General features: G+C 41.6%; 1 protein-coding gene across 5 annotated transcripts in view; it reads right to left on the bottom strand.

The window, feature by feature from the left end:
• LOC139370612 (CSC1-like protein 2) overlaps window positions 1–23,188 on the bottom strand; it is an 87,428-nt gene that overhangs the window by 49,068 nt on the left and 15,172 nt on the right. For 2 of the 5 annotated variants that reach the window (XM_071110201.1, XM_071110204.1), the window contains exons 2-4: window positions 14,988–15,222; window positions 5,931–6,010; window positions 1,005–1,043 (exon numbers count right to left, since the gene is read on the bottom strand). In XM_071110201.1, coding sequence (XP_070966302.1) covers window positions 1,005–1,043; window positions 5,931–6,010; window positions 14,988–15,161 — 293 coding nt within the window. In that variant the 5' untranslated portion in view covers window positions 15,162–15,222. Of the gene's footprint in view, window positions 1–465; window positions 517–1,004; window positions 1,044–5,930; window positions 6,011–14,987; window positions 15,223–23,188 lie in introns of all 5 variants that reach the window. The other 3 variants (XM_071110202.1, XM_071110200.1, XM_071110205.1) reach the window with 2 other exon arrangements.

Below are 23,188 nucleotides of genomic sequence, written 5' to 3'. Positions count from 1 at the left end.
CCTATTCCGGAAAGACAGTTAGCGATTTTGAATAGGGCCCAAAGTGTACAAATAGGTTGTTATAGATGCAGCACTGGGTGTGTATTGTAATCTCCCACTCTTACATCCTACAACAGAAGATCTACCACGGTCCAACAATACACTTAGTCCAATGACGACATGTACAGAAATGGGGGTCATTTATCAGTCAGGACAGAAGACCACATTCCACTTTCTAGCTGGATTCCAATCTGAAAACACTCCTTTCCTCTGCCTTTATTGACCCCTTCATAGCCCTGAATGGACAGAGGGGAAGGGGTCATTTTTTGACTGAGAACCCAGCCTGTTGAGAACTTGGCTTCTTATCGTCTAATAAAGGGTCCACTCGGGAGGTGCTATCATCACAGCTAATGTCACAAGGATTCACAAAGACGCCACAGCAAGAGGGCCTAGGGAAGTTCACATCCACCCTGATTCACCGTTTACCTTGTATTATTTGCTCTCAGTGTATCATAGTTACCCTTTTCTCTTCTCCGACTATGTTATATTCAAATATGTAAAAAGGAAGCATGCATGTCAAAAGATTCATATGTTAGGTGACAGTCAAAAGCATCAGAAGCCATGGCAGATACACTGGTGGAAGTCAACAGTATGGTTAATGACACACAAGGCACTTATGGTGGGTTAACCAAAGTCAGAGTCGACACCCAATAAATCCACAGCAAAAAGCAGTGACGGAGCCCTCACACCAAACCATCTTGCTTGTTAATAAGATAGATACACATAAACCTTTCTCACACACACACCAACCCACAGGACACCCCAATTGGAGTTGATTGCAGTACATTATGGAATTGGAATGCAAGCACACACACACACACACACACACCTGAAAGGAAAAAAAGAGAGTGTTAGTCCACAAGTGAGCAGGACAAGAACAGTTAGGACAGTAAAGCAACCAGGGAAGAGAGAAGACGACATTGGAAAACCAGGAGATAATCAAAACGTGTTTAAAAACAACATACTATTCCCGCTCCTCCAATCCGTTGAAACGCTTCTTCGATCTTCACAGTGAAACAAACAAAAAAAACAGGAAAAATGAGCATAATCGGCATGAAAAGGAGTACACATTTACTTCATTAAGGTTAGTCCTGGATAGAAATCCTGAAGTGTCAACAAATTAGATGTTACACAATGTATAGGAGCAGGACAGGTTTATGAGAGCCATAGGCGGGGTGAGGTTGAGGGGCGATCCATCACATCACATGGGCCCTGATCAAATGTCACCCCACAATCCACACCACACACACGGACATACAACTCCCACACTGGTGACCCCTGCTTCATCACAGCTCTGAAAGAGCCCCTGAAAGCAAGAAAACAGCTGTGTGTGTGTGCGCGCGTCTGTTAGTGCCACAAAAAAGTGGGACCGGTTTACTCATTGACCAACGTTTTTATCTGAACTCACCACGCTGTTTCTCTAGAGAGAAATCAAATCCAGTACAAACTGTGGGAAGTTCAACATAGTTTAGTGCAGAAAATGTGGTAATTAAGTACATTGACAACAATCCACCCTTGCAGACAGCTGCCCGTTCTTGCCTGGGCATACACGGAGACAAAAGGGTGCGTTTTTCTCCATCTAGGCGCAGGAGCAGTTAGTATAGCATTAGGTGCTTGCCTCTCTTTCCCGCCCAAAAATGTGTTTGCTTGTAGAGCAGCTTTGCTGTGCAAGCCAGACGGTGGAAAGTTACAACAGCGCTGTGCAGTACGTGACCATATGGCCGACGCAGGCAGTGGCTCCACTTCTGTCAGCAGCGTAATTTTTGGGAAAGCTGGGAAACTTTTTTGGACTATGAACCGGCAACGAATGAATTAAGTGATAGGCAGTAATATTGGCAGTCACTACCTTCATGGGGCTTTTATTAGCTAATTGTTTTATTATGTGTAGTTACAGAAGAAAAACAAAAATCTTACCAATATTGAAGACCGTGACTATTTTTCAAAAACCGAACCGTAACCAAATCATCCTCAAAAAACATTAAATCACTCAGCACTAGTGTGTGCGTGTGTGTGTGTGTGTGTGTGTGTGTGTAGGGAGTGACAAGGGAGAGGGAGCGGGACAGACAAGAAAACAGGAAGTATGTGGCGCAAAAGAGATTGTTCAGTCAGCTGTGGGACTATAGCAGGAAACGGTTTGCCCCTCTCTCTGTCCTTTAAATAAATGGGAGGACAGAACTATTTCAAAGGACATGAAGCACTTAGAAATCTCATACATCATATCCATGAGCAGACCCAGGTCACTTTAAAGTAACCAAATAAGTCTTCAACTATTATTGTACTTATAAGGGGCCATCCAGGATTGGTACACAGTAAATCAAGGAGAGTTGAAATCACGGTGTTAAAAATGTTAGGGGTAAATTGACTCCACTTGAGTTATTTTAACCCTCAGCGTGATACGCTCTCTGGAGTTAGTTGGGACGGAGTACTTTTTACTCAATTAAGAGTAAACAGAGACAGGGAGTTAAATCTATGGAGTATCCACAGGTGTGGGAGGGGCCTCTCATATTTCCCAGCATGCTCCCTTGCAGGTAGATTTTTTTTTTATCGTTTATTTTAATATCTGTCTTTTTGCATGTACATTGATTGTTTATAATCCTTTGTTTTTTACTTTCTGCTCCGACAGGCTTTCTGAATGCAAGTCGTGATATCTTCCCTTGAGTTGGATACCAACAGGAATTGGATATTACTTTGCTAGTTACCATAACGTGACACATTAAGATATGCAAATAACGCATCACCCTTACACTTCAGAAGTAGTAAACTGATGGAGTTGACTGTTAATTCAAAACAGATAAGTGTAAAATTGCAAGAGTAAACTAAAATGACACTAAAAAGAGTAATCAACTATAGAGTTAGACTTGGATATTTACTCTATTAGTGTAAAAAATTATTATAATGAAAAACAGCCTGGCATCAAAGACTAGACGTAACATAGTAAATGTAAAGCTGAGACTCAAAATAGTGTGATATGTTACATTTTGTATGATTACAAAAATACAGGTTACTTAACCCTTTACACACATGGGAATTGACCTACTTGGATCAGGCTTAATTAAAATGTTTCTTACAGAAGAAATATGAAAAGTATATGTATAAGCAATTGAAAGGGAACAGTGTGGATACATTGGAAAAATTATTAGGTCAAAATTGAGGACACAGCAGTTCACCTGTTAGTGTTGATTGTATGTCCAGTTTACATTTACTGTACTTTTCACTGTATTTGTTGGAACAAAATCTGAAAATACTCTGGATACAGTCAGTAACACAATAATACTTTTGGAAAAGGTGGGGTAGGTGCAACATTACAAAAAAAATACAAGGGTTTGACTGAGAGGACTAACATGTGTCTCCAAGTGGCCAAAACCCCCTCCAAAGTGTGCATAGTTCCTAAGTAATTTCAATGCAGTTTTATGACTCAAAGAAGAGTTCAACTATAAGGTGTTATTTTTGTTTGTTCTCCTAGCTGTGCCCTTGAGGAAGTAGGGCAGGGACACTGGTAGTTGTTTGGTTTGGAACATAACTCTGCATCCCCCACCACACCAATTACTGTTGTTTACGACTAGCTAAGTTCTAAAATATAATCTTAAGTGTTAGGCTTTCACAGGGCAATTCAGAAAAACAGATTGTAATTTTTGATGCTCATAGAAAGCAGTCATGAGTGCATTCAGGTGCGTGTCCCATTGCATTCACAATAGACAAACATAGGCTTATTCTGTTCAGAACAACCCAGGGTATGACGCCATGTCATCTTGTAACTGTACATCAAAAACACTGTATATGAAAATGTGATATGGAAATGTGAAGTGCACATTTTGGACTTACAGGTGTTTGAGTTGCTACAGTAGTATGACATCAAATTGGTATGTATTATAATCCTCAATGTCTCATCTTTCAAAATTCATTGAGTCCTCTTAAATTTACAGCATTTCCCTCACTCAAACAAAAAATGTGCAAAAGTTTCCCAATTAGCAGGAGGGCCTGGGGGCAACTTCTTGATGCGTTTGGTGCTCAGGTTCAGGACGGCTGTCAGTCAAAACCCATGCAGCGCAAAGCCTGAGCTCTGATGCCATTTATATCATGTTACTGTACAGCCACTGTGTTCCATTTTAGGTGCTTAAGTGCCAAAATCTGCTATTTTCAACCTGTATACGGGTACGAGCGTAAAGGGCTACAGGTACACTCAGTGATATGACGTAGGTGCACAACGTAAACAGCATAGTGGGTCAATTTCCGCAACAACCTAAGAGCGTAGAAGCGCAAGGCTAAACTCCCTCACTGTTTTGCTCCCGTACCTACCACGCTCTAGCTTCATGAAGTGAACCCATGCACATGTGCAGCTACAGTGTGGAAGCAAATTCTTTTTACTTCCTGTCCAAATAAAATTCAAATATATATATATTTTTTAAACAAAAAATGTAATCCCGTAGTTGACCAAATTACACGATATTAGACTGCTCTAAGGAGTGACCTCAAACTACAATTTGGTTTTCGTGGAAACAAAACACTTATGTTAGCATTTTCAGACCAAAAATTGTATTTCACTCAGCAAAGAGTGTGTATGAATTGACACATTACAATATTAAACAGCTTTGGAATAAAATGTTCAATATATTTTCTTAAACATCCTCTGTACCGTGTGCTTATTGCTTAACCATTAATATGTTCTTGGGTCATTTTGAGACCTTATGGAGCATCAGGTACTGCTGGAATGTCTACTATGGCATGTGCATCTTTTTGTGAAATTACAATGTATACTCAAAACATTTATGAATTATTTATAAAAGTATAAATAGCCCACACTTTAGATGAGGCCAAGCAAATAGACCTACTTTAAAAAGTTGTTTATAAATGCGTGAATAACTAGGTTACTAACATTTACAAATGTGGGAGTAATGATTAATAAACTATTAACAAATACATTATAAATGCTTTATTATGTGGAGTTATTAAAAAAAGTGCTACCGAATATTTTTCCAAACTAATTTGTTGTGGCAGTTTTGAAAATCTTGCATAAGCCTGTGTCTGGTTGGGCAAGGCCAACTCTCAATATTCCCCCAGTAGGACATAAAGCCCAAAAGGACAACTGCCAGAAAGTTTGCCTACATCGTCATAACAGAGTGCAAGTATACACTGGATTACCTGGACAAGTCTCCTAAGTATACGCTTGTTTTATGGAACAAATTGGTTGACGAAATTCATGAATTCATGATCACTGATGTATAATATATGACGGTCAACTTTTAATGTCAGATAGCTAACCCTATAAAAATAAGATGGAGGCAGAAAGCTAACCCTTTCATTTTGCCTTTTGACCATGTCCACAATACCCAGTTCTCAGTGAATGACTGATCCAGTACTCAAGGAGTTCAAAACGTGTTATTTCTCTTCTTGATGCACTGCACCAGATCATGTACATTCAAGGTGATCGATTTGATACAACAGTAAAATACAGTAAGTATGCTAACTAGTTAGAAATTATTTCCATATTTATTACCAACATACCCAAACCATACATTCATCATAATTGATTAATAAGTATCCCAATGGGTTACGATAATAAACTGGTGAAAATATTCCCTATTTTGTTGCTCTGCTGTGTGAGCAAACCCTGCAGCCCAGACAGTCGTTGTTCAGCTCCAGAAATGAGTAGTATGTAAGTGACAGTGAGTCATTCAGTCTCCCTGAATGACTTGCAAACCAATAATCCTGAGGGAAGAGGTAGGAAGGAATGGTGATGGGGTTACTTAAGGCACACAGTCATAACAGGCAAGTCATTCTCACAATTCAACGGACAAGGGCTAATGACCAGTAGGACTACATCAGGGCAGTATACGTGTGTGCGCGTGCATGTGCGTACAATGTAACACCTCAGAGTCTTTTGTTAGGCCTACCTGTCAGCATCTGTCACCAATGCCAGGCGTCCATAATCCCAGGCCACTTTCCTCAGTACTGAGAAGACAAAGAGAAGCACCTGAAAGCACAGAGGAAAGTAATGTGATATGATTTCCTCTTCATTGGTGTTTTTTGGGTGAGCCCCAAGAACATCTGTGTATCATTCAAATGTCACTGCTGTTCTAAAAAAAAAAATTGTAGGACCAGTAAGCACTTAGTGGGCTCCGAAATTATTGACACCCTTGATAAAGATGAACAATAATGATGGGGGAAAAAAATGAACAAATATGAAGCTATATTGTACGCTCCAAAAAATTGGAAAGATAGAGAAGAAGAAAAAGTAGGGGTCAAAATTGACACACCAAAATATTCTTATTAATAAAGTAGTCAAAAGATTAGTATTTGGTCCCATATTCCTAGTATGCAATGACTACATCAAGCTTGACACTACAAAACTTATTGGATGCCTTCACGGTTCGTTTTGGCTCCATTTTAGATTATTTTGTGCCCAATAGAAATGGTAAATTATCTATTGTGGTCATTTTGGAGACATTGAAAATAAGAATAGAATAATGTGTTTCTAAACACTTCTACATGAATGTGAGTGAGAAATGTAGAAGGTCAAAGATCATACCCCTCAAGACATACTAACCTCTCACCATTGCCAAAACCAGGGGAGGTTAGCATGTCTTGGGGGGTATGATCTTTGACCCTCTAAATTTCTCACTCACATTCATGTAGAAGTGTTTAGAAACACATTCTATTCACAATAAAAGTGACTCAAATGACAATACATTTACCATTCATTTCTACTGAGCACAAAATCTGAAACACAACCAAAACAAAACTTGACGACTTTACTTATAATCAAATCGGATCGGAATTGTATTTGTCACATGCCCTAAATACAACAGGTGTAGTAGACCTTACTGTGAAATGCTTACTTACAAGCCCTTAACCAACAATGCAGCTCAAGAACGAGTTAAGAAAAGATTTACTAAATAAACTCAAGTAAAAATAGACAAATAAAAATGAGGCTATATACAGGGGGTACCGGGTCAATGTGCGGGGTTACAGGTTAGTTAAGTTATTTTGTACATGTAGGTATGGGTAAAATGACTACGCATATGTGATAAACAGCGAGTAGCAGCAGTGTAAATAGTCTGGGTGGCCATTTGATTAATTGTTCAGCAGTCTTATAGCTTGGGGGTAGAAGCTGTTAAGGAGCCTTTTGGACTTCGACTTATAAGAATCTTTAGGGATGTCAATTTTGACCCCTACCTATGATTAAAAAAATTTACATGTTAAACAAAATCTTTCTGAGAAATTGTATCAGTATAAAATATAATTTAGTATTTGAATTACGTATTTTATACAGTCATTATTGCTTATCTTTATCAAGGGTGTCAATCATTTCAGACCCCACTTCATATTATAGGAGGTAAATGTAGTACGATTAGAGGATGACAATAGAAAGGAGCAACATTGGTGCTTAATTCTAAAGGGTAATTTAAAAAATGTCAAAGTATAAAAAGGTCAACACTCACATCACTCAGTTCAGATTCCAAAAATGATTGAGTTTTGCATATACAGTGGGGCAAGAAAGTATTTAGTCAGCCACCAATTGTGCAAGTTCTCCCACTTAAAGATGAGAGGCCTGTAATGTTCATCATAGGTACAAACTTCAGACGGGCCTGGACATGTACTGGCTTAAGCAGGGGGGCACGTCTGGCACTGCAGGATTTGAGTCCCTGGCGGCATAGTGTGTTACTGATGGTAGGCTTTGTTACTTTGGTCCCAGCTCTCTGCAGGTCATTCACTAGGTCCCCCCGTGTGGTTCTGGGATTTTTGCTCACCGTTCTTGTGATCATTTTGACCTCACGGGGTGAAATCTTGCGTGGAGCCCCAGATCAAGGGAGATTATCAGTGGTCTTGTATGTCTTCCATTTCCTAATAATTGCTCCCACAGTTGATTTCTTCAAACCAAGCTGCTTACCTATTACAGATTCAGTCTTCCCAGCCTGGTGCAGGTCTACAATTTTGTTTCTGTTGTCCTTTGACAGCTCTTTGGTCTTGGCCATAGTGGAGTTTGGAGTGTGACTGTTTGAGGTTGTGGACAGGTGTATTTCAAATCAAATCAAATCAAATTTTATTTGTCACATACACATGGTTAGCAGATGTTAATGCGAGTGTAGCGAAATGCTTGTGCTTCTAGTTCCGACAATGCAGTAATAACAAGTAATCTAACTAACAATTCCAAACTACTGTCTTGTACACAGTGTAAGGGGATAAAGAATATGTACATAAGGATATATGAATGAGTGATGGTACAGAGCAGCATAGGCAAGATACAGTAGATGGTATCGGGTACAGTATGTACAAATGAGATGAGTATGTAAACAAAGTGGCATAGTATAGTATAAAGTGGCTAGTGATACATGTATTACATAAGGATACCGTCGATGATATAGAGTACAGTATATACGTATGCGTATGAGATGAATAATGTAGGGTAAGTAACATTTATATAAGGTAGCATTGTTTAAAGTGGCTAGTGATATATTTACATCATTTCCCATCAATTCCCATTATTAAAGTGGCTGGAGTTGAGTCAGTGTCAGTGTGTTGGCAGCAGCCACTCAGTGTTAGTGGTGGCTGTTTAACAGTCTGATGGCCTTGAGATAGAAGCTGTTTTTCAGTCTCTCGGTCCCAGCTTTGATGCACCTGTACTGACCTCGCCTTCTGGATGATAGCGGGGTGAACAGGCAGTGGCTCGGGTGGTTGATGTCCTTGATGATCTTTATGGCCTTCCTGTGACATCGGGTGGTGTAGGTGTCCTGGAGGGCAGGTAGTTTGCCCCCGGTGATGCGTTGTGCAGACCTCACTACCCTCTGGAGAGCCTTACGGTTGAGGGCGGTGCAGTTGCCATACCAGGCGGTGATACAGCCCGCCAGGATGCTCTCGATTGTGCATCTGTAGAAGTTTGTGAGTGCTTTTGGTGACAAGCCGAATTTCTTCAGCCTCCTGAGGTTGAAGAGGCGCTGCTGCGCCTTCTTCACGATGCTGTCTGTGTGAGTGGACCAATTCAGTTTGTCTGTGATGTGTATGCCGAGGAACTTAAAACTTGCTACCCTCTCCACTACTGTTCCATCGATGTGGATAGGGGGGTGTTCCCTCTGCTGTTTCCTGAAGTCCACAATCATCTCCTTAGTTTTGTTGACGTTGAGTGTGAGGTTGTTTTCCTGACACCACACTCCGAGGGCCCTCACCTCCTCCCTGTAGGCCGTCTCATCGTTGTTGGTAATCAAGCCTACCACTGTTGTGTCGTCCGCAAACTTGATGATTGAGTTGGAGGCGTGCGTGGCCACGCAGTCGTGGGTGAACAGGGAGTACAGGAGAGGGCTCAGAACGCAACCTTGTGGGGCCCCAGTGTTGAGGATCAGCGGGGAGGAGATGTTGTTGCCTACCCTCACCACCTGGGGGCGGCCCGTCAGGAAGTCCAGTACCCAGTTGCACAGGGCGGGGTCGAGACCCAGGGTCTCGAGCTTGATGACGAGCTTGGAGGGTACTATGGTGTTGAATGCCGAGCTGTAGTCGATGAACAGCATTCTCACATAGGTATTCCTCTTGTCCAGATGGGTTAGGGCAGTGTGCAGTGTGGTTGAGATTGCATCGTCTGTGGACCTATTTGGGCGGTAAGCAAATTGGAGTGGGTCTAGGGTGTCAGGTAGGGTGGAGGTGATATGGTCCTTGACTAGTCTCTCAAAGCACTTCATGATGACGGATGTGAGTGCTACGGGGCGGTAGTCATTTAGCTCAGTTACCTTAGCTTTCTTGGGAACAGGAACAATGGTGGCCCTCTTGAAGCATGTGGGAACAGCAGACTGGTATAGGGATTGATTGAATATGTCCGTAAACACACCGGCCAGCTGGTCTGCGCATGCTCTGAGGGCGCGGCTGGGGATGCCATCTGGGCCTGCAGCCTTGCGAGGGTTAACACGTTTAAATGTCTTACTCACCTCGGCTGCAGTGAAGGAGAGACCGCATGTTTTCGTTGCAGGCCGTGTCAGTGGCACTGTATTGTCCTCAAAGCGGGCAAAAAAGTTATTTAGTCTGCCTGGGAGCAAGACATCCTGGTCCGTGACTGGGCTGGGTTTCTTCCTGTAGTCCGTGATTGACTGTAGACCCTGCCACATGCCTCTTGTGTCTGAGCCGTTGAATTGAGATTCTACTTTGTCTCTGTACTGGCGCTTAGCTTGTTTGATAGCCTTGCGGAGGGAATAGCTGCACTGTTTGTATTCGGTCATGTTACCAGACACCTTGCCCTGATTAAAAGCAGTGGTTCGCGCTTTCAGTTTCACACGAATGCTGCCATCAATCCACGGTTTCTGGTTAGGGAATGTTTTAATCGTTGCTATGGGAACGACATCTTCAACGCACGTTCTAATGAACTCGCACACCGAATCAGCGTATTCGTCAATGTTGTTATCTGACGCAATACGAAACATCTCCCAGTCCACGTGATGGAAGCAGTCTTGGAGTGTGGAGTCAGCTTGGTCGGACCAGCGTTGGACAGACCTCAGCGTGGGAGCCTCTTGTTTTAGTTTCTGTCTGTAGGCAGGGATCAACAAAATGGAGTCGTGGTCAGCTTTTCCGAAAGGGGGGCGGGGCAGGGCCTTATATGCGTCGCGGAAGTTAGAGTAACAATGGTCCAAGGTCTTTCCTCCCCTGGTTGCGCAATCGATATGCTGATAAAATTTGGGGAGTCTTGTTTTCAGATTAGCCTTGTTAAAATCCCCAGCTACAATGAATGCAGCCTCCGGATAAATTGTTTCCAGTTTGCAGAGAGTTAAATAAAGTTCGTTCAGAGCCATCGATGTGTCTGCTTGGGGGGGGATATATACGGCTGTGATTATGATCGAAGAGAATTCTCTTGGTAGATAATGCGGTCTACATTTGATTGTGAGGAATTCTAAATCAGGTGAACAGAAGGATTTGAGTTCCTGTATGTTTCTTTCATCGCACCATGTCACGTTAGTCATAAGGCATACGCCCCCGCCCCTCTTTTTACCAGAAAGATGTTTTTTCCTGTCTGCGCGATGCGTGGAGAAACCTGTTGGCTGCACCGCTTCGGATTGCGTCTCTCCAGTAAGCCACGTTTCCGTGGAGCAAAGAACGTTACAGTCTCTGATGTCCCTCTGGAATGCTACCCTTGCTCGGATTTCATCAACCTTGTTGTCAAGAGACTGGACATTGGCAAGAAGAATGCTAGGGAGTGGTGCGCGCTGTGCCCGTCTCCGGAGTCTGACCAGTAGACCGCCTCGTTTCCCTCTCTTTCGGAGTCGTTTTTTTGGGTCGCTGCATAGGATCCACTCCTTTGTCCTGTTTGTAAGGCAGAACACAGGATCCGCGTCGCGAAAAACATATTCTTGGTCGTACTGATGGTGAGTTGATGCTGATCTTATATTCAGTAGTTCTTCTCGACTGTATGTAATGAAACCTAAGATGACCTGGGGTACTAATGTAAGAAATAACACGTAAAAAAACAAAAAACTGCATAGTTTCCTAGGAACGCGAAGCGAGGCGGCCATCTCTGTCGGCGCCGGAAGTCAGATGCTGATATACTGATAACAAGTTCAAACAGGTGCCGTTAATACAGGTAACGAGTGGAGGACAGAGGAGCCTCTTAAAGAAGAAGTTACAGGTCTGTGAGAGCCAGAAATCTTGATTGTTTGTAGATGACCAAATACTTATTTTCCACCATAATTTGCAAATAAATTCATTAAAAATCCTACAATGTGATTTTCTGGATTTTTTTTCTCATTTTGTCTGTCATAGTTGAAGTGTACCTATGATGAAATTTACAGACCTCTCTCATATTTTTAAGTGGGAGAACTTGCACAATTGGTGGCTGACTAAATACTTTTTTGCCCCACTGTACATTTCACATTTTCTTTACGCTGACAAAGATGTGATTAATAATATGAAATAAATTGACTAAACAAGCCTTTTCATCTGTCCATTGTGTTATGATATCATGTCCATCTTGTTAGTATATTTTATTTAACCTTTATTTAACCAGGAACAGACAGAAACCTGTTTTGGGAGGGGGACCTGCTATATGCTGCTTTATGAGCGTCAAAGTTGACATTGTCCTAAGAAACAAAATCCTTGAGAGACAGGGATCTTTGAGGGCACACATTACGAAATGTCTTCGGAACATTCATTTGGTCACCAGACCGTGTCATTTTGGGTGAAAACGCATTCTGGACACATATATAGTTATTGATAATGCTTACCAAGGCACAGCCATAACCCATCACTTTGTGACCTTTGCTGCCCAGTAACATTTTACAATATATTTGAGGAGATGAGCATGTGGCCATGTGAATGTAGCATACATTAAAAGACAACAGGAGATGAGGTGACCCCCCCAATGACAATACAGCTTCATTTGAATAACACCACCGCCAGACAGTCAGCCACTATGTAGGTCAATCCATTGTTCCCATGGTCACAAAGCACTATGGATGCTACCATCAATTATTCCTGAACAGGAACATCCTGTTCCACACCAGCACTACAGCCAAACCATTAGGACTGGTCAAAAAAAAGTGGTACCATTGAACTCACTGACCGACTTGTCCAATTTGAAATCCATAGTTTTGTAAAGTTTCTAAAGGAATTTAATAAGACTCAATAAGATTTGTCAAACCATACACTTCCTCCCCTGTAAATCTGGGACTGATTCAGACCTAAAATGACAAGGACACAAGGTTGAATGGACCAATCAATGATATCAATTAACATCCAGGGAGAAAATAAAATCAACACTAATGACGGAGTTACTGGTCCGGATTTGAATATCCTAGCCCTGTTCACCTTATGTAGGCCCGTCCAATTGACCTGAGCCATTTCGAACGAATTTGTCTTTCAACTTCCTGCGCATTAACACACAAGCAAACCACGGGAGAAGTCATTAAATATGAATTACATGTGTCAAAACTATTACATAACATGTACAGAGTTTGAAAGATATGGTAATTATCTGGTGAGAAAAAATATGAACCTGTGTTTTCGTGTAGTATAAGCACTCAGAAACCGACGTTAGTATTCCCAAAAACTTAACATAGCAGGGTAGTTAGCCTAGCTTATTAGACTATCGAATAGCCATAAATCCATACAGGATTTATCCCTTTTTAATGAAAGAATTGAAAGGGCATTGTTATTGGACAATGACAAAATACTAAATGTTTTAATGTAGATAACATTAGGATATTTGCTATCTGTTGTGGCACAAAGCTAACCCACCATGTTAAGTCTAATATTGCCGTCTCCAAAACGGAAAGGTGCCTCAAGCAGCGTTAACTTCCAGTCAATTCAAAAATGTATAAATAAATATAATGACAAAGCAAAAACCGGTTTCAAGACATGTTCACTAATTTATTTAAAAAAATAACTAAACTGAAATATTACATTAACATAACTATTCAGACACTTTACTCAGTACTTTGTTGAAGCACATTTGGCAGTGATTACAGCATTGAGTCTTCCTGGGTATGACACTACAAGCTTGACACACCTGTATTTAAAGGACTTTCTCCCATTCTTCTCTGAAGATCCTCTCAAGCTCTGTCAGGTTGGATGGGGAGAGCTGCTGGACAGCTATTTGCAGGTCTCTCCAGAGATGTTAGATTGGGTTCAAGTCCGGGCCACTCAAGGACATTCAGAGACTTATCCTGAAGCCACTACTGCATTGTCTTGACTTTGTGCTTATGGTCGTTGTCCTGTTAGAAGGTGAACCTTTGCCCCAGTCTGAGGTCCTGGAGCAGGTTTTCATCAAGGATCTCTGTACTTTGCCTCGATCCTGACAAGTCTCCCAGTCCCTGCCACTGAAAAACATCCCCACAGCATGATGCTGCCACCACTATACTTCACTGTAGGGATGGTGCCAGGTTTCCTCCAGTTGTGATGCTTGGCATTCAGTTTCATCAGACCAGAGAATCTTGCTTCTCATGGTCTGAGAGTCTTTAGGTACCTTTTGGCAAACTCCAAGCGGGCCTTTTATTGAGGAGTGGCTTCTGTCTGGCCACTCCACCATAAAGGCTTCATTGGTAGAGCGCTGCAGAGATGGTTGTCCTTCTGGAAGGTTCTCCCATCTCCACAGATGAACTTTAGAGCTATGTCAGAGTGACCATCGGGTTCTTGGTCACCTCCCTGAACAAGGCCCTTCTCCCACGATTGCTCAGTTTGACCAGGCAGCCAGCTCTAGGGAGAGTCTTGATGGTTCAAAATGTATTCCATTTAAGAATGATGGAGGCCAATGTGTTCTTGGGGACCTTCAATGCCGCAGACATTTCTTGGTACCCTTCCTCAGATCTGTACCTCGACACAATCCTGTCTCTGGGCTCTACGGACAATTCCTTCGACCTCAAGGTTTGGTTTTTGCTCTGACATGCACTATCAATTGTGGGATGTTATATAGACCGGTGTGTGTCTTTCCATCATGTCCAATCAATTTAATTTACCACAGTTGTAGAAACATCAAGGATGGTCAATGGAAACAGGACGCATCTGAGCTCAATTTGGAGTCTCATAGCAATGGGTCTGAATAGTATACGTTTTTTTTTATATATATATATTTGCAAAACATTCTGTTTCGCTTTGTCATCATGGGGTATTGTATATGATTGCTGAAGAAAAATGTTTATTTAATCCATTTTAGAATAAGGCTGTAATGTTACAAAATGTTGAAAAAGTCAAGGGGTCTGAATATTTTCCAAAGGTACTGTACACACACACATAGAAACTGTATACCTATGTGATCATTGCAGGTTAGCATAAAGTCACTAGGACCCCTTTTCTCAAATCCGCACCTTCAGGTCAGAAGTATTGTTGTAAACAGACCTGGGATCCCAGGTAAGTAGAATCACTGGCCAATGAATCAGTGACAAATCAATAAATTAACTACAGGGGAGCGAGAAACCTGCAGCACTGGAATGGGAGCTAGGAATCTATTTGAAATACAGGCAAGACAGATCTCTAGGCAGACTCACCAGGAAGCACATGAAGTCCAGCGCAAGAACTGTGGGGACCCCTCCAAAGGGTAGGCCCTGAAGCACGGTGCTGCGGATACGGGCTGAGTAACAGTAGTCTTTGGACTCATTGTTGGCAGAGCAGTTCTCCTGGCCTGCAATGCAGGCCCGGACACCCCCCGGCCATATCCCCATGGTCACGATCAGGTGAAGACCCACAGGATCAGCAAGCTCACAGCCGCATCTTCCTGGAAACCTATCGTGGAAGGAAGGAGGAAAAGGATGGTGAAACCACCGATTTCAGATATCCAGATAAACCACTTATGGCAACGAAAAACACCTAAACATCATCACTTAGGGAGAGGAATTGTGCACTTAATATAGAAATCTCAAAACTCCAATCTTTGTAAATTACAGTTTCTAAAACTAGAACTTGTTGTGAAGGCAATTCAATAAATGGAGCAAGTGTTATGCTGCTAAGGACCATTTCACAAAGCAGAATCAGTGTTGGGGCACCTCACAGTAACAGAATGACACAGACTCAGATTTTTCACTTTACAAGTATGCCAAAACAAAAAAAAACATTGATTGCAAAGTTAAACAAACCATAGAACTCTATGCACAAGGACTACTTTTAACAATTTCCCCAGAAAAATGTACAAAAACATTTACTTGAACAGTGCATATGTAAAGTTTGGTAACAGAATGACAGTAAAATCTGTTTTTTGGTGTGACCACGTTTTCCAAAAAAATCTTAAATCCAAATCAAAGATCGACTGAATCAAAAAAGCAAATTCTCCTTTTGAAAATGGCCATTGTGGCCATTATGGTATTGATATCCTACTCTAGTTTCAAAATGTACTACAAAGTGATAATAGTATCATTTTAATCATGAAGTCCGTCTCGTCTAAAATGTTTTGAGAGTTCCTCACGACTTACATGAGGGTTGGGTTTGGATTACAATTATGTCAACTAGAGGTCGACCGATTAATCGAAATGGACGATTTAATTAGGGCCGATTTCAAGTTTTAATAACAAACTGCATTTTTGGACATCGATTATGGCCGATTACATTGCACTCCACGAGGAGACTGCGTGGCAGGCTGACTACCTGTTATGCGAGTGCAGCAAGGAGCCAAGGTAAGTTGCTAGCTAGAATTAAACGTATCTTAACATAAATCACTAGTTAACTACACATGGTTGATGATATTACTAGTTTATCTAGGTTGTCCTGCGTTGCACATAATCGATGCTGTGCCTGTTGAAGTGATTTAGCAAGCGCATTCGCGAAAAAAGTTGCACCAATGTGTACCTAATCATAAACATCAATGCCTTTCTTAAAATCAATACACAAGTATATATATATTTTTAACCTGCATATTTAGTTAATATTGCCCTTCTAACATGAATTTATTTTAACTTCTTATGGCTGCAGGGGCAGTATTGAGTAGATGGATGAAAGGTGCCCAGAGTAAACGGCCTGCTCCTCAGTCCCAGTTGCTAATATATGCATAGTAGTATTAGTATTGGATAGAAAACACTCTGAAGTTTCTAAAACTGTTTGAATGATGTCCGAGTATAACATAACTCATATGGCAGGCAAAAACCTGAGAAGAAATCCAAACAGTTACTACAAACAGGAAGTGGGAAATCTGAGGTTGGTCAATTTTCAACCCAGCCCCTATTGAATACACAGTGGGATATTGGTTATGTTGCACTTCCTAAGGCTTCCACTAGATGTCAACCATCTTTAGAAACTTGTTTGAGGATTCTACTGTGAAGTGGGGGCTCATAAGGGCTGTTTGAGCCAGGTGTCTGGCAGATTGCCACAGGCTCTAAGGCGCGGTCACGAGAGAGTTAGCTCTCGTTCCGTTGCTTTTCTACAGACATAGGAATTCTCCGGTTGAAAAATTATTGAAGTTTAATGTTAAAAACATCCTAAATATTGATTCCATACATCGTTTGACATGTTTCTACGGACAGTAACGGAACTTTGACATTTCGTCTGCAACTAGGGAACGCGCTTCATGACCTTGGATTTTGGATAAATGGACATTATCGAACTAAATCAAACATTTCATGTGGAACGGGGATTCCTGGGAGTGCATTCTGATGAAGATCATCAAAGGTAAGTGAATATTTATTATACTATTTATGACTAATGTTGACTACCCAATATGGCGGATATCTTTTTGGCTGCTTTGTTGTCTGAAAGCTGTACTCAGATTATTGCAAGGTTTGCTTTTTCCGTAAAGTTTCTTTGAAATCTGACACAGCGGTTGCATTAAGGAGAAGTGTATCTATATTTCCATGTCTAACACTTGTATTTTCATCGACATTTATAATTAGTATTTCTGTAAAATGATGTGGCTCTGCAATATCACCGGATGTTTTTGGAACTAGTGAACATAACGTGCCAATGTAAAATGAGATTTTTGGATATAAATATGCACTTTATCGAACAAAACATAACGTGAAGTCCTATGAGTGTCATCTGAAGAAGATCATCAAAGGTTAGTGATTAATTTTATCTCTATTTGTGCTTTTTGTGACTTCTCTCTTTGGCAGGAAAAATGGCTGAATTTTTCTGTGACTTTTTCTGTGACCTAACATAATTGTTTGTGGTGCTTTCGCTGTAAAGCCCATTTGAAATCGGACACTTTGGTGGGATTAACAACAAGATTACCTTTAAAATGGTATAAGATACATGTATGTTTGTGGAATTTTAATTAAGATTTCTGTTGTTTGAATTTGGCCCTCTGCACATTCACTGGCTGTTGTCATATCAATCCCGTTAACGGGATTGCAGCCCTAAGAAGTTTTTAACTAGGGAAATTGTGTCACTTCTCTTGGGTTCTGTGCAAGCAGAGTTAGGGTATATGCAGCAGTTTGGGCCACCTGGCTCTTGCAAACTGTGTGAAGACCATTTCTTCCTAACAAAGACTGGAATTAATTTGCCAGAATTGTACATAATTATGACATAACATTGGATGCCACCCGTTAGATAAAATAATGTAACGGTTCCGTATTTCACTGAAAGAATAAGCATTTTGTTTTTCGAAATTATAGTTTCCGGATTTGACCATATTAATGAGCTAAGGCTTGTATTTTTATTATATTATAATTAAGTCTATGATTTGATATTTGATAGCGCAGTCTGACTGAGCGGTGGTAGGCAGCACGATTGTGCACACAGAGTGAATCCATGCAACTTAAGTACATTTTTACACCTGAACTGATTTAGAATTGCCATAACAAAAGGGTTGAATACTTATTGACTCAAGACATTTCAGCTTTAAAATGTAATTTGTAAAAATGTCTAAAAATATAATTCCACTTTGACATTAGTGTAGTGTGTGTTGGCCAGGTTCACAAAAACAAAATGGAATACATTTTAAATTCAGGCTGTAACAACAAAACGTGGGGGAAAAAAGTAATGGGGTATGAGTACTTTGAGGTCTACTTTTACTTGTTACTTCTGTGAACTTTCATTATCCTTCCTCCTCATGAGGGAGAGAAATTCGAGGAAAAAAAACTTTACGATATGTGAGTTTTTGGTAATGAAATTACAAGGCCTTTATCCAAATCCAGATAGCTGATGTTCTGAAAGAGCTGCAAAATCTGGACCCCTACAAATCAGCCGGGCTAGACAATCTGGACCCTCTCTTTCTAAAATGATCTGCCGAAATTGTTGCAACCCCTATTACTAGCCTGTTCAAACTCTTTCGTATCGTCTGAGATTCCCAAAGATTGGAAAGCTGCCGCGGTCATCCCCCTCTTCAAAGGGGGTGACACTCTAGACCCAAACTGCTACAGACCTATATCTATCCTAACCTGTCTTTCTAAGGTCTTTGAAAGCCAAGTTAACAAACAGATTACTGACCATTTCGAATCCCACCATACCTTCTCCGCTATGCAATCTGGTTTCAGAGCTGGTCATGGGTGCACATCAGCCACGCTCAAGATTCTAAACGACATCATAACCGCCATCGATAAGAGACATTACTGTGCAGCCGTATTCATCGACCTGGCCAAGGCTTTCGACTCAACATTCTTATTGGCAGACTCGATAGCCTTGGTTTCTCAAATGATTGCCTCGCCTGGTTTACCAACTACTTCTCTTAGAGTTCAGTGTGTCAAATCAGAGGGACTGCTGTCCGGACCTCGTGACAGTCTTGCTGCTGGTGATTCTCTGCTCCACCTCTACGCAGATGACACCATTCTGTATACTTCTGGCCCTTCCTTGGACACCTCCAGACGAGCTTCAATGCCATACAATTCTCCTTCCGTGGCCTCCAACTGCTCTTAAAGGCAAGTAAAACTAAATGCATGCTATTCAATCGATCACTGCCCGCACCTGCTCGCCCGTCCAGCATCACTACCCTGGACGGCTCTGACTTAGAATACGTGGACAACTACAAATACCTGGGTGTCTGGTTAGACTTTAAACTCTCCTTCCAGACTCACATTAAGCATCTCCAATCCAAACTTAAATCTAGAATCGGCTTCGTATATCAAAGTATCCTTCACTCATGCTGCCAAACATACTCACGTAAAACTGACCATCCTACCGATCCTCGACTTCGGGGATGTCATCTATAAAATAGCCTCCAACACTCTACTCAACAAATTGGATGCAGTCTATCACAGTGCCATTCGTTTTGTCACCAAAGCCCCATACACTACCCACCATTGCCACCTGTACGCTCTCGTTGGTTGGCCCTCGCTTCATACTCGTCGCCAAATCCACTGGCTACAGGTTATCTACAAGTCTCTGCTAGGTAAAGCCCCGCCTGATCTCAGCTCACTGGTCACCATAGCAGCACCCACTCGTAGCACACGCTCCAGCAGGTATATCTCACTGGTCACCCTCAAAGCCAATTCCTCCTTTGGTCATCTTTCCTTCCAGTTCTCTGCTGCCCATGACTGGAACAAATTGCAAAAATCTTTGAAGCTGGAGACTCGCATCTCCCTCACTAGCTAAGCACCAGCTGTCAGAGCAGCTTACAGATCACTGCACCTGTACATAGCCCATCTGTAAACAGCCCATCTATCTACCTACCTCATCCCCATACTGGTATTTATTCATTTTGCTCCTTTGCACCCCAGTATCTCTACCTGCACATTCATCTTCTGCCAATCTACCATTCCAGTGTTTAATTGCTATATTGTAATTACTTCGCCACCATGGCCTATTTATTTCCTAACTTACCTCATTTGCACTCACTGTATATAGACTTTTGTTTTCTTTTGTTCTACTGTATTATTGACTGTATGTTTTGTTTATTCCATGTGTAGCTCTGTTGTTGTATGTGTCGAATTGCTATGCTTTATCTTGGCAGTTGCAAATGAGAACTTGTTCTCAACTAGCCTACCTGGTTAAATAAAGGTGAAATAAATAAATAAATAAATAAAAAGGCACATGCCAATGTAGTTAAACTTGCAGAAGGCAAATAATTTCTCCAAAACGAAATACAAGTGCTGATATTAGGTCGGGGTCATTACTTCAACATTAGTGTTTTAATGTATTTCTAGACTTTCTGGTAGATGTTTTCTAAGACCCCTTTCTATCTTTTGACCACAAATATTTTTATAGCACAGTTATGGAGTGGCTTCTTCTATCAAGTGTCTCTCTGATGTAACGAAGCACTGGAATTACATCCAAAACTTTTCATCCTCGGTTGGGAAACAGTGTTTCCCCTCATATTAGTCCAAACCCAGTGTGGGTCTTCACCTGCTTTGTGAACTAGTGTCCACAAACAGCCAATAACAGAAAAATCCTCCCAGAGACCGACAATGCCAACAGAAGGTGACAGAGACATGGTAAGCAGACACTGGCAAAGACATCCATCAAACTCAAAGAGCAATGACATTTCAAGAAGAGCCAGACACAGAGGAAATGTCATGTAATGGCTTCAATGATCTCAACTGTCTCTTGTCACAGAGAAAAAGGTAACATTATCATATGAAGGCATTATAAATGTATTACACATGTGCTTCATCCATTATGAAGAGTGAATTCATAGGATGTGTAAACCAAAAAGGAAGGTTTGCTCTTTCCTGTGTGTGTCAAACTCATTCCATGGAGGGCCGAGAGTATACTGGTTTTCATTACTTCCATTCAATGTGTGAAATTAACCTTTTCACAAGGTGACAAGGTGACAAACAGGTGACATCATTCTACAGTGGTCCCTGCAGCATAAGCTCAAACCGGTGTGATTAGAATGGTTATTTAGAACGTCTAGTTAGTTAACCTTCAAAAAGTTATTTTACACACACACACACACACACAGTGTCCATTACAATCTATGCAATAATCGGAATGCATTATTTGTCACCAGAACTTGAAAACATGTGAATAAAACTGTAAATACATTATGCTCCATACATACATGTATGCTACAGTAGAAACATGATATAAAGAAAGTAATAGGAACGCACACATGTCCAACGTTATTATTTGTAAGGAAAATAGCGTGAGCGCCAGCCAGAAAATGTGCCAGTTCCTGCAAGACTGCGCAAATGTCAGCATACTTGATGTGCGGGAAAAATGGGGGAAGGGCTCTCCTCGAAGAGGGAAGTTTGTCCAGCTCAGTTAAGCCTCAAATATAAATTGTCCGCAACAGTGAAATGGGCTACTTCTATGTGAACGAATGAGGTGGTGGAACACACCTTGTTTCAAAAATGTTGTTAGAAAATAATTTCACATTGGCAAGTTGAAACATAGCCTATAGATAATTAGGAGGCAGCGCGTGTTAACTGTTCTGTTGCGTAAATCACATTTTGGAACAGTGAGTGCATTCTGACATCATGTGCATGAAACAACTTACGATCGGGGCGACAGTTAGAGATATTTGGAACTCATGTGAAAAGATTAATTAAGACCTATACACCCAGGTTTTTTATTTATTTTACCTTTATTTAACTAGGCAAGTCAGTTAAGAACAAATTCTTATTTTCAATGACGGCCTAGGAACAGTGGGTTAACTGCCTTGTTCAGGGGCAGAACGACAGATTTGTACCTTGTCAGCTTGGGGATTTGAACTTGCAGCCTTTCGGTTACTAGTCCAAGCTCTAACCACTAGGCTACCCTGCAGCCCCTGGTGAGGGAAGTTCCTAACCAATCAGTGACCTCATTGATCAATCAAGTACAAGGGAGGAGCGAAAACTCGCAGACACTTGGCCCTCCATGGAATGAGTTTGACACGTGCTCTAACCATTGTCCCTGTTTCCAAGAACTCCAAGGTAACCTCACATCTGTAATTATGAAGTATTTTGAAAGGCTGGTCATGACACACATCAACACCATCATCCCAGACACCCTGGACCCACTCAAATTCGCATACCGTCCAAACCGATCCACAGATGACGTAATCTCAATTGCACTTCACAATGCCCCCTTCCACCTGGACAAGAGGGGAAATAACTGTGAGAATGCTGTGCATAGACTACAGCTCAGCGTTCAACACCAAGCTCATCACCAAGCTGCGGATCTTGGGACTGAACACCTGCCTCTGTAACTAGATCCTGGACTTCCTGACGGGACCAGGTCGTGAAGGTAGGCAACACCACCACGCTGATCCTCAATATGGGGGCCTCGTCAGGGGTGTGTGCTTAACCCCCTCCTGTACTCCCTGTTCACCTACGACTGTGGCCACGCACGACTGCAACACCATCGGTCACAACGTGGTAGAACTGATCACCGACAGCGATGAGACAGCCTACAGGATGGAGGTCAGAGACTTTGGTTGTGTGGTGCCATGACAACAACCTCTCCCTCAACGTCAGTAAGACCAACGAGCTGATCATGGACTACAGTAGAAAGAGGGTAAACTTACCTCACCTCAAAAAGCACTAATCGCTCCACACTACACACATTCACATAAACTACATATGCACATACACATGCATACCAACAACACAAAACACACACATTTTTTACAATCATATCTATCCTGATGCCTAGCCACTTTACCCTGCCTTCATGTACATATCTACCTCATTCCCCTGCACATTGATGAATGTATTTTTACTTTGAATCAGTAAAAGGCACATGACAGCCTACTTGGAGTTTGCCAAAAGGCACCTAAAGGACTCTCAGACCATGAGAAACAAGATTCTCACCCACGGTGAAGCATGGTGGTAGCATCATGCTGTGAGGATGTTTTTCAGTGGCAGGGACTGGGAGACTAGTCAGGATTGAGGCAAAGATTAACTGAACA

This window comes from Oncorhynchus clarkii, chromosome 17, assembly GCF_045791955.1.
Source record: "Oncorhynchus clarkii lewisi isolate Uvic-CL-2024 chromosome 17, UVic_Ocla_1.0, whole genome shotgun sequence".
Classification (NCBI taxonomy): Eukaryota; Metazoa; Chordata; class Actinopteri; order Salmoniformes; family Salmonidae; genus Oncorhynchus; species Oncorhynchus clarkii.
The sequence above is the reverse complement of the archived record's forward strand: the minus strand, read 5'-3'. Positions and strand labels throughout refer to the sequence as shown.